Here is a 13102-nt window from a genome sequence, read left to right on the forward strand (position 1 = left end):
TCTAGAGCAAGGCATTAAAACTAGAAGGTCCTTGAATAATTTCTGCTCGTTCTTTTCGTTTCTATCAACCATTGAACCTACCAATATTAAAGAAGCTCTTGAACCCGATTGGATAACCGCTATGCAAAGAGCTTCAACAATTCGAACGCAATAAGGTATGGCACTTAGTGCCACGACCTAGTGATCGAACTGTTATTGGTACTAGATGGGTGTTTAGAAACAAATTGGACGATACAGGACTTATTACAAGAAACAAGGCACGACTAGTTGTCCAAGGCTACAATCAACAGGAAGGGATCGATTATGACGAGACCTTTTCACTTGTAGCGAGACTTGAGGCTATACGTCTCATTATTGCCTTTGCTGCTCATAAAGGAATGAAACTGTTCCAAATGGACGTTAAGACAGCTTTTCTTAATGGTTATTTGGAGGAAGAAGTATATGTAGAACAACCTCCCGGATTTTTAGATAGCAAGTTTCAAAACCATGTCTATAAATTAGACAAAGCTTTATATGGTTTGAAACAGGCTCCAAGGGCATGGTATGACAGATTATCCAAGTTTTTGTTACAAAATAATTTTACAAGAGGATCTGTTGATAAAACCTTGTTCCTAAAATCCGAGGGTTCTAATTTACTTGTTGTACAAATTTATGTAGACGATATTATATTCGGTTCTACTAATGAAAAATTGTGCAAGTATTTTTCTGATCTAATGACTTCTGAGTTTGAAATGAGCATGATGGGAGAACTGAAGTACTTTTTAGGCTTACAAATTCAACAAACAAAGGATGGTATAAAGATACACCAACAAAAATATATCAAGGAACTAATCCGAAAGTTCGGTATGGAAAATGCAAAATCATACGATACACCTATGGTACCTGAAAAGAAGATGACTATAGATGAACATGGTAAGTGTGTCGATGAGACTACATATCGAGGTATGATTGGTTCACTTTTATATTTAAGCGCAAGTCGTCCGATATAATGTTTAGTGTATGTGTCGTGCACGATTTCAATCATGCCCTAAAGAATCACATATGATTGCAGTTAAACGTATTTTGAGATATTTAATTGGTACATCTAATTTATATTTATGGTATCCACTTGAGTGTAATTTCGATCTAGTAGGATATTCGGATGCAGATTATCTTTGGATGTTCTTTAGATAGGAAAAGCACTTACGGGTATGCAACGTTTGTTGGACCTTGTACTATCACATGGGGATCAAAGAAGCAAAATTCGGTTTGCAATGTCTCTCTTTGAAGCCAGTAGTATGTGTCTGCAGGACTGGTATGTTCTCAATTACTTTGGTTAAAGCAACAACTATGTGATTATGGTATAAATGTAGGTCGTATGCCTATTATGTGTGACAATACGAGTGCTATAGTAATCTCTTGAAACCCTGCCCAACACTCGAGGACCAAACATATAGATATTCGACACCATTTTCTACGGGATCATGTAGAGAAAGGCAACATTTCACTTGAATTTTGTAGTACTGAAAGGCAATGGGCTGATATCTTGACTAAGGCATTAGCTAGAAAACGCTTTGAGTTATTGAGACTTGAGATTAGTTTAATTAGTGATAATTAATCCGTCATAATTATGTCTGGGAACCTGAATGACTGGCTAGGAAGATAAGATTGTACGATTGTGTCCGTATATTTTTGTTGCAAGTTTAATTATGTTAAATTATATTTATTTTACGTGTTATATCTTGCTTATGTGTATGGTAATATTTTATATTCTGCATAATCACATTTCCTTACAAAAATCGACAAAATCTACAATAAATTGCCTTAATATAATAAAGATAATTCTATCTTATTATATTCCTCCACAAATCCTGCCTAAACTCCATCAAAGATTTTCTTTCCTAATCTTATATCAAATAGGAGATAATGCCAAAAAAAAAAAAAAAAAAACAAAAAAAAAAAAAGGAAGTGCGAAAAAAAAAAAAAAGGAAACGCACGAAAAAAAAAATAAAAAAAAAAAAAAGGGCACGAAACAAAAAAAAAAAAAAAAGGAAAGATGCCGGAAAAAAAAAAAAAAAAAGGCCATTAAAGAAATAAGGAAATTGGTATTATTCTCTATCTTTTAGGAATCCTATTCTTACCTAAACTCAAATTCCTTATGCTATATATACCCCTTTAATCTCACCATAATTCTCATCAACTATAATTCTCTAAACCCTAATTACCTTTTACTACTTTCTTTAATTCTCATAATGACTAATCAACCTACAACCCGTTTTCAATCAAAGAAACATGTTGTTATTCGAAAGAAGGTAAGCCAATCACCACCTCGCACCCGCTCCACCTCACCGGCCGAACCACTCCGTTCCCCACGGTCCAACGTCGACCAACCCTCCAACCTCATCAAGCGACGAAAATTGTTTAAGGGTAAGGGAAAGACGGTTTCGGAAATTGAGGTAAGTTCTAAGACTGAGAACTATAAACTTCAAGATGGTTCTTCACGTATTCTTTACGCACAGCATATGGATGATTACACCAACAATGGACTAAATAATCTTAGACTAACTCAAGGAGAAAGAAGAGATGTCAATCAAGTTGCTCAATATCGCATTCACGCAGGACGAGTATATTCGATTGATTGGTTAAAGAAATACAAAGCACTTGGGTTTTTTTGAAAATTTTTCAAGGATCAAGGATGGGAAAACATTGTTCTTTGTAAGTGGTCCTGTCTTTCCTATTGAGGTATATCAATTTTATGCTTATGTTCATCTTAAGGAAGGAAATTTGTTTCTTTGTGGTCAATGAGACTTCAATAAAAGTCTCACCTGGTGATTTCTGCGACTTGGCTCGAGTCCCTGAAGGAGGAACTGAGGTCAATCCAAGCGTAGAATGGGGAGGTCTTTTACCTGAAAAAAGGTTGATAGTGAAACGATATTACAAACAAGATGCAACTTCGTCTGAGACTATCTTGATTGCAAAGTTGTCGCCAAAATTAAGGTTCTTTTTGAACTTTCTTTGGAATACCATTGTTCCTCGAAAAGAAGGTAGAGATAAATTCGGGGCACATGAGATGATTATTATGAAGGCTTGGCTTGAAGGAGAAAAGGTTAGTCTACCCTTGCTTGTGTTTCATAAAATTATACAAGCTAGTGTAACGGCTAAGATGGATGATTTTGCTTCTACTTTAAGTTTGCCTTATGGGAATTGGATATCTCGAATTTTGGAGAAGAAAGGAGTAATTGGGAAGCAGAGTTATGGAGTTATCACTAATGACGAGATGAGCGATCTCTATTTATCTTATATGAAACTCGTTATTAATGGCAACGAATTAGGTTTTGAGACAAAAGGAGAAAAAGGAGAAAAAGAAGGAAAAAGCAATGTGAGTTTTGAAATGTTGGATTCAAAGATGGATTCAAACTTTACTTCTATTCTTGGACGGATTAATGAACAAGACAAGAAATTGGAAGAATTGTTTGACCTAATTACAAAGCAAAGGAGAATTGATACTAGTGGACCAAGTGAAGTTAGCCACGCTCACATCAAAACCGTGTTGTCACGGTTTGATACTCGGCTCGAAAGTGTCTTTAAGGCCGCCGCACGAACTCACTCGAGTCCTGTTCAAATGAAGGAAGGTATGGCTAGTTTGGTTAAGTTTGGTGATGATCTTTTGCAATCCGGGGAAGGAGATGAGGTCCGAGATGCAAACTATATATGAAGCGATTAAAGCAATGACTTTGAGGATTGGTAACTTTGATACTCGATTAACCGCTCAGCCGCACTTCTCGACCCTTTGTCATGCGCGACTCGAGGACTTGGAATACCGCACCCGACCACGGTCCAACCCGCCAAGCCCACGATACCCTTGACCGATTTGCCCTAATCCATTCAACCTACCCTTATCTTTTTAATTCCTTTGCTCACAATAAAAATCCATTCTTATGGATATTAGCTTTTTCAATTCCGCATTATTCCTTGTGTGATTTCAGTTTATATTATTATTATGCTAATTAAGAACTAGATTACGTTTAATATAATATGATTTTCATGATTATTTCTTGTTTCATAATATATTATTCTGGTCGTTTTATGTTTGTTCTTATCTTTTCAATGATGCCAAGAGGGGGAATTGTTTTTATGATTTGCGATCGTCTCAAGGTTAATTCTCTCATGGCGTTCTATAGTTATAACTTTGAAGAGATCATTAGTTTCTGCGCTCAACTGTTCTATAATTTGGGAAGTATTATGTTGAGGGGGAACTAGACTTAGACACAAATCATAGGATACTTGTCATCATCAAAAAGGGGGAATTTGTTGGATCTTTAGTCCTAATTAATTGTTTTGATAATGACAGTAATGATTTGTATGTGGACTTAATATATAAACATATGCGTGTAATTGTGTGCTTAAGTTTTATTTTAGAAAGGAACAATTACAAGACGCAAGCTTGAAGTTTGGACCAAGGAGGTACAACTTCAAATATACTTGATCGATGTTTTCAAGCGAGATCAAGATTGGAAATCAACCACGAGACTCAAGATGAGAGACTTGTGAAGAGACGATTTGTGTACTGAAGATCTACTGAAGATTAGTTAGTATAGGTCGTCATCCGGTAATGGTTTTACTTTGTTTGATTTAAAGGTTAGTGAAGTTATGACCTAATAGACATAACTTCATTACTAGACAAAAATGATGCGTTAATTTTTGGAAAATATATTTTTAATGGTTTATAAAAATAAGAGAGTATTTATTTTGGTTGGAATTAATTAATTGGAATTTAAGTTAAATAAACTATCGGTTTGTAATACGATATTTATATCGTCATGCAACCTAGGGCTTTAACTAAATTCTATCTCGATTTGTTGCGGGCTTTAGAAGCAAGAAAGGACCGAAGGAGGCCTTGGGCCGGCCGAACCCTAGGGAGGCCGAAACCCTAGGTGGCCGAATCCCTAGGGAGGCCAAACTCCTTCCTTTGCTTCTTACTTGTTCATCAAGTCATTTGTTTCCAGAACATTCCTATGCCCTAATTCCAGAACATTCCAAACCCTAATCCTCTCTACTATAAATACTCTCATTCATTCAACATTAATTGTTGACACACACATCTACAAATTTCAAAGAGAGAAAAAATATTTTAAGCAAAAATCATTTGAGCTTTAATTCTTATTTTCATATTTGCTTATACAAAAATCACGCATCAAATTTGTCAATCACTCGAAGGAAAATCGTTATAGGATATTAAATACACAAGGATAGTATACTCACTCGCATAACGTGAGATTAGTATTTATCGTTGTATTTTTCTTATTAACGTAAGAGCAACCTAGAGTATTTAGCGATACTCAATCTGAGTTATAATCATATAGTTGATTATACGAGTGGATTGGTAATTTTTGTAATCCGGAGAAAGGTACTAAAAATTATTAATCGAGAATAGTGGACGTAGGTTTCGACTTGTGAAACTGAACCACTTCAAAATCCTGTGTGTCTCTCTTTCTCTCTCTCTTTATTATTGTTATTTCAATTTTGCATTGATTGTTAATAATTTAATTAGTTGATTTTAATCAATAAAATCAAGTAATTAATTTATATCATATATTTCGAAAAAGCGGTCATCGTTTTTAATACTCAATTCACCCCCCCTCTTTCGTATTCGATCAATAGACTCCACACACATTATATAGGTATGACTGTGCAAATTTAATATTTATCTTTGTTATTTTTTTATTTTCGAGCTACTTTTTTTTTTAAAAAAAAAATATTTAATTTTTGACCTTTGCAGATGTTATAGGAAAGCTATATGAAATTGGTCCGATCACAGAAACTCCAAACAAATTTGCATGCCGTACAATTAAGCTTGAAGATTTTCAGTAACCACATCTCTATTTTGGATTGAATTCGAAAATATTTCACCTTCATAAATTTTATATATCTTAAACTAAAATTTTTTTCTTTAAAATTTTAGGGGAACAAAGCTTTCATGCACATTATGGGATCCTTTCACGGTTCAAATACCTGATATCATTTCCAAACTTCCCAATCCAGAACAGTCAAAGGTCATTGTCATCCAATGTGTTCAAACAAAAAAATATGAAGGTACTATAACTCATTCATTATATCATCAAAATAATTTTAATGTTCATATAAGTTTCTAATATTAAACCTCTTATACATAATTTTTTAGGTAATTGGCGCATCCAAACAACTTTCAATGCTACTGTTTTTCAAGTCAATCCCGACATACCGGAAGTCAAAAATTTTGAGCAAAGGTATCACTCTTTTATATTTTTTTTTCACAACTTTAACTACCACACTCGTTTATACAGTTACCTTAATTATATGGTTACTTTACGCTAACTTATTTTGTTCATTCTTTCCACTCCGGCCGCAAGCAACTCTTTGCAAATTATTGGCGTGACCGACGACGACGAAAATGATGACATGACATTAGATAGTATAAAGTCAATCAGTCACATAAAAGAGAATGAGAAGGTAGTTTATTGCCCATGTCTTTATTTAATAAAAATTGTGTCGTGAACTAGAATGTTTTTTTTGTTATTTCATGTCTACCGAATCCTATATTTAAATAACGTATTTTTCTCAGGAGGGTTATTACTACACGTACGCAAAAATAATCGACCTTGACTGCACAGCTGGTTGGTACTACGACAGCTGCAAACTCTGTTGGACTAAGGCTACGAAAAATAACAAAGGAAGGTGGGTTTGTTCCAGACAGAGTTGTGACAGTTTTAGTAATGGTTTTACATCTAGAGTGCCCAGGTTCAACTTCCATAATTTGTAGACTCCTCTTTATATTTGTTTGTATTGTTTCAAAACTTCAAATCTGAGACTAATTTTAATTTTATTAACTAAAGATTCCAGATTAAATTTCAGGTTTCGGACCCTTCTGATGATTTGGTATATTTTGTTGTATTTGATAGTCAAGTTCATCAATTCGTCACTCAATCAGCCACTGAGATGCTATCAAAAATTGAAAAGGTTAACCTTTTATACTTCATCGTTTTCTCTTTTCCCTCAAATTTCAATAACCCAGTTATTAAATAAAAAAAATGTTTCTATTTCTAATTTATATTCTATGTTTTTCATAGAGTGGTGGTGATCCACTAGACATACCTCGCGACCTAGAAGTGTTCCTTGACAAGTCATTTGTTTCAAGATTTATATACATCCTAAGTACAATGTGGCTCAAGCTAGTACTAGCTATACCGTTGCCAGTATGACTGCCAACCCTGACATTGCGCATAAATGGCATCAAAGATATACTGAAATTTTCAAAGTATGCTACAATTTTTTTAAACCGAATTCTTATTTCCTTCAAAAATAAGATATTATATTAACCGTTTTACCTTTGACGTATTAATAGGCGGAGATGAATTCTTTTAAATCGAGGCCTACACCTTTGACTGATGGTCAAAGTTCGCAGGTTATAATCTAAAAATTTTACCCTTATGATCAAATGATCGATATGTTCACAATCTAAGGCTAACTCTATTGAAACCCTGATTGAACAGCCAGAATCCCATCAAAAATTAATTCGAAGAATTTCAAGTACACACTATCTTATTCCTAAGGCAGCTGTTGGCAATATCAACAATGGGGTCAACACAAACTTCAACAAGATATTAAAATTTACTGCAATTAGAGCATATAAATCAATGATGGTTGTACAAGGAGATTTCGAATTACCAGTTGGAGGTAAAATGTTTTTTTACGAACACAAAGATCGCCTTATCTGGATTAATATTCACTCGCTTTCTCACCACATAGACAAATTGTCCTACTATCAATTCAGCTGGTACAAGGTACCTGGATTATTTAATATTTTCACAGAGACACACAGTCGAATCAGGCTCATGGAAATCGCATTTATTGAAAACAAAAACGCACAGACGTTTATAGCTAAAATTGACTGAAGCTAAACATCTGGGCAGCTCCAAAACGTCCTACATTACCATTTACCAACATAATTACTTGGGAATTTTCTGAAATTTAACATAGTGATTATTTCTAGAGAATCTAACTCAAGAATCGTCCATTTAACTAACCTTGATCTACAATAATAAACGGTTTATCAACAAATCCATCATTTTAGAAGATCTGGAGTTCCTTTTCAACAACTCCCAACAACATGCAATAAAAAAAACAATATAGTTCAAATTATAAATCAAATACTACTGCTTTACCGGAAATAAAAATAAAAAATAAAAAATAAAGGCAAAATTGTTAATCAGTAAAAACTAACCTTGATCTACAATAATAACCTTAATATCAACAAATCCATCATTTTAGAAGATGTGGAGTTCCTTTTCAACAACTTCCAACAACAGTAAGAGGATTATACATCTGATGTAATACCTCCAATTCTATAGTTTATGAGCATTCTAATAAGGTATTTGAGTTTTATTTTAAAGTTTCTGAGTTTTACTATGAAGTTTCTGAGTTTATTCACTTAAACATTAAGCTCTAAAAAATTACAATAAAACTCAAAAACATTACTATAAGTTTAGTTAAATTTGAGTTTTGACGGAAAAAATATTAAAATCTAACTTATAGACTTTAATATGCTCAAAAAAATATACATATGCTCAGAAACAAATAAAGTTTGAGGTAATAAGCTCAAAAAAAATACATATATGCTCAAAAACCAAAAAAAATTGGAGGTAGTACATCCGATGTATGTTCCTTTTTTTCCTTCCAACAACATGCAATAAAAAAAACCAATTACAGTAAAAATTCAAAAACATCGAGTACTACTTTACGGGAATTTTAAAAAAAAATTAAGACAAAAATTGTAGATCATAAAAAACGAACCTTGATCTAAATATTGACCTTAATATCAACAGATCCACCTTTTTATAAGATCCGGCATTCCTTTGCAACAACATCCAACAACATGCAATAATAAAAAAACAATTACAGTACAAAAAAAAAACAATTACTACTTTACCGGAATTAAAAAAAATTAGACAAAATTGTAGATCAGAAAAAACGAACCTTGATCTCCAATAATAAGCTAATGAATCAACCATTTTGCACTATTTTTATTCTCAATTTTCGATGATTTTGTAAATTAATGAAGAAATGTCAAATCTGGTTGAATAATCTTCAATCGCAAAGTGGTGACTGAGATGGATCGAGTTTGAGAACGAAGGATAGAAGAAGTTTGAAAGATGGATGTGTTGATTTTGATGATGATTAAAGCAAGGTTGAGGACGATGAAGAAGATGATATTTATTTTCTTATTTTCATATTTGAGATTGTGATAATGAATGGAGAATGAACTCTCCAGAACGATAAACTAAATGGGCTACGATTAACGATAAACTAAATGGGCTAACTCACACAGTCAACATATATCAAAATAAAGAAGTATTTGTTTGGGTCGTTTAAATTGGGCTCTAACCACGACCCAATTTCAAATGAAAATGTTGCATACGTATTTCCGACCTCTAAACACGACACAGAAACTGTTATTTTTTTTTTGTTCTTTCAATTAAAAATTCATTATGAAAAGATTTTTTACTTAAAGTACTTAAATTTGTAAGTTATAATTTTCTTTTTCAACTATGTCTTAATTATTTCATTTTAATCCCGTCTTACAATTTTTACTCCTATTAACATTATCGTGTGTTATTTTATTAATTTACTTATCTCAAATTTCTCAAATTTGAATGTTATAATTTCTATATATATATATTTTTAAATAGTACACATGCTCAGTAATTAAAATTGGTTATATAATTATTTTCAATTCGCCTTCGGTTAATATTGGATTTTACTTCTCCTTTTTTATTAAAGATTAAATTCATTGTCTATTTAATTTTATCAAACTCGAAACCGATCCCCAACCCGTGAAATTATGGACTCGATTAAATTTATAACCCGATTATTATTAAGCTCAATATCGATCAATTTCAAAGCGAATTATTGGTTACTCCTATTAACATTATCATATGTTATCTTATTAATTAATTTACATATTTTAAAGTTTTGATTTTTGAATGTTATAATTTCCATTTTTATATTTTAATATTTATAATGATATTATTTCCATTTTTATATTTTAATATTTATAATGATATTATGTCATTTCTTTTTTATTTTTAAAAAGTACAAATGTTCAATAAATATAATTGGTTATATAATTACTAAAATTTATAGTCATCTTTAGAAAAAAATATCGTACACAACCCCGTGATTTTTCACGGGTGTTACACTAGTAGAAGACTAAATTACAAAGAAGTACATCATTCTAGGCCTTAAGCCCTTAACAGCAGGCCAGTAGCAGCCCATAACAGTTACGTACATTGTACACTTATTACATTTTGTTGATTAACCTTAAAGTTGAACATTAAACTTTTGATATTGATAAATATATATAACCAAGGGTAATTTATAATAATTTAATTAGATGCCAAATAATGGCCATCACACAAAAGCAGTTTGAGTAGAAATCCAACTTTTTTCTTAAAACTTGACTTAAGCAATGAGATCCCATTCCTTGTTCAGTTCCTCCTTGAGCTCGGCCATATAACTCTTTGACAGAGTTAGTGTCACAATTCTACCTTCATCCCCGCATCTCGGGTTGTGGACCTCGCCATATCCATTCTGTGGGCCCGGAAGCACCAAAACAACCCCGTCTTCCCCGACACCATCCACAAAGCAATTCACAAGTCTAGGACTAATTCCCTTAATCTTAAATCCATAGAAACAAGCCTCTTCCAAGTCCACAAAAGTCAATTTGGAGCCGTAGACAGTGAAATCGGATCCTGCTGGATCACGGTCCACCATCTCTCCAATTTGGGCCCTCTCATCTTGGGCCCAATCCCGGATCAACGTGGCGAGATCTTTGGGATGGGCCTCTTCCACAGGAAAATCAGCCTTTATAGAACTCACAACTTGGTTATTTCTTAAAGCCATTTCATCCTCAATTGGACAGGAATGATCTTTCTTCACAACGGTCACCACATCGGGCTTTGGCCCAGTTGTAACTTTTGCAATGGCCTGCCAAATGATGGCACACAGTGCCTCAAACGGCTGAATTAGGGCGGATAGTTTCGCTTGTAGTTGGGTTAGTCGGGTTTGAGTCACATGAAACGAACAGGTATCCATTTCACAACGGGTGGGTGCGGTCCATAAATCTCCAATTGGGCCTACATCCTTTATGGAGAGTGGGCTTGAGCTCACTGCTTTGACTGGTTTGTGAAAAGGAGTTGGGGATGTTTTGGGACATGGTGGATGACTGGGTTGTTCTCCATTCATGAATTGGGCCAATGAGTTCATGAAGTTCGATACCGAAAAAGCATCTCCTAATACATGAGCCCAGCTTATTCCCAGCGATATTCCTCCGCAATTGAAGAAAGTAATCTGTCTCAATCCAAGTTAGATGACAATCAAAGCATAGGTTACTTTAAGCCAATTATTAAGACAGATATTTGTAAAGCATACTAAACACTATGGAGATAGTGTATGAAAAACAGCCAAAACTGACTTATTTCCTCGGTTTCGTCATTTGTTTCCCTTTGATTTGATATTAGAAACGGAGAGGGAGATTTGCATAGGGGTAATTGTCGTATTATTGATATTCGTTCATGTTTGAAACAATTACAATGATATCACATTTATACTACTACAAAGATCTGAAGATAATAATCATATCTTCTAATTGTAGTAACATAATAAATCTTATTCTATAATACTAATATTATTCCGATTACGGTAATATCTTCTATCATCCCCCTCAAACCGTTGATGATTTGTCTAAATTTCCATGGTAATTTGAAGTGATGAAGACGTTTTTTTTATTGATTATGATTTTCTTGTAAACTACAATCGTAAAGTTCGTAGTATTGCCTTTACGATTCCGAGAGGGTATTAGGAGATTGGGCCTATATTAATTGAACTACGGTTGCCTAAACTAGGGTTAGGGTTTCACTAAGATGGGAAGTCTTTTACATACTTTTCATATCTATTTGTAAGGCAACTACATCAATAATAATATTTTCTTATGCGATTCTCTCTCCCCTATAATCTTAACATTTGACATGAAAATCAAGGAAAGAAAAGGGGACCATTTGTGGTGGTGGTTAGAGTGGAGCATAATGCTTGTGTATGATCAAATTATCTATAAAAAATCTACTTAATATAGAAAGATAAACAAATAATTAAGACGCCCTTAATATAGAATAAGTAAATAAATGATCAAGACTGAGTATATTTTATAACTTCTTTTATCCATAATGAACCGAAGGTTCGGTTAATGAATGTTTTGTTTCTTTGTGAAATGACAAAATAGACATTAACAAATTGTAGAAAGTAAGGTTCTTCCTTTGTATAATGGCTGAAATGGTAAAATGTACTCCCTCCGTTCCGGTCAATTGTTGTCCTTTGATTTTGGCACAAAGATCAAGAAAAGAGGAGAGGACCAATAACCAAATGACAAGTGGAACCAAGTGAATGAGAATGATCAAATTACTCATCAAATTCATTCTTAAAATAAAAAGGACAACAAATGACTGAGACACCCAAAAATGAAAAATGACAACAAATGACCGGGACAAAGAGAGTAAATTTCAATATTTACTACTTCAATAAAGTCGGATGACATACAACATATTGTAAAACATTAGATTAAACAAATTTACTTTATTTATGCGCCCTGTTTTTTCTATTAAACTATTTTTTTTTTTGTAGAGTTGATCATTCTAACTGTTCAATTCGGAAAAAAATCGGAAATAATTTAGCTGCAACAATAGTTCCTTGTATCGAATCCGAAAGTGCCACAACCTCTCTGATTTCATTAAATTTCTCACAGGTCCATTGTCTTAAATTGAATTCAAAGCGTTAATAGAGCAACGGTATTTGAAAGATGAAATGAAGTAGGGTAAATGCTGAAACAAGGAAAATATGGCAAATAAGCTTTAGTAAAGGGGTCCGCTGTTGTGGGAGTTTAAATGTTGCTCATTTAATCCCTAGTCCTACTTATACCAAAGACAACCACGTATGCTCTTTTCCTTTTTAGGTCCATTATCGCAACTCTACACAAAGTCATACACTTTTTACATCACACTATCACACCTCATTAAACCAATTCCTTGTGTTTTTT

The 13102-nt window shown here is 33.4% G+C and overlaps 1 protein-coding gene across 1 annotated transcript in view; it reads right to left on the minus strand.

Moving 5' to 3' along the window:
- Window positions 1-10244: 10244 nt before the first annotated feature.
- Window positions 10245-13102, minus strand: part of LOC141599956 (protein ECERIFERUM 26-like) — a 30779-nt gene continuing 27921 nt past the window's right edge. The window contains exon 2 of the mRNA XM_074420102.1: window positions 10245-11364. Coding sequence (XP_074276203.1) covers window positions 10477-11364 — 888 coding nt within the window. The 3' untranslated portion in view covers window positions 10245-10476. The remainder of the gene's footprint in view (window positions 11365-13102) is intronic.

This window comes from Silene latifolia, chromosome 9, assembly GCF_048544455.1.
Source record: "Silene latifolia isolate original U9 population chromosome 9, ASM4854445v1, whole genome shotgun sequence".
In the NCBI taxonomy this organism is placed as follows: Eukaryota; Viridiplantae; Streptophyta; class Magnoliopsida; order Caryophyllales; family Caryophyllaceae; genus Silene; species Silene latifolia.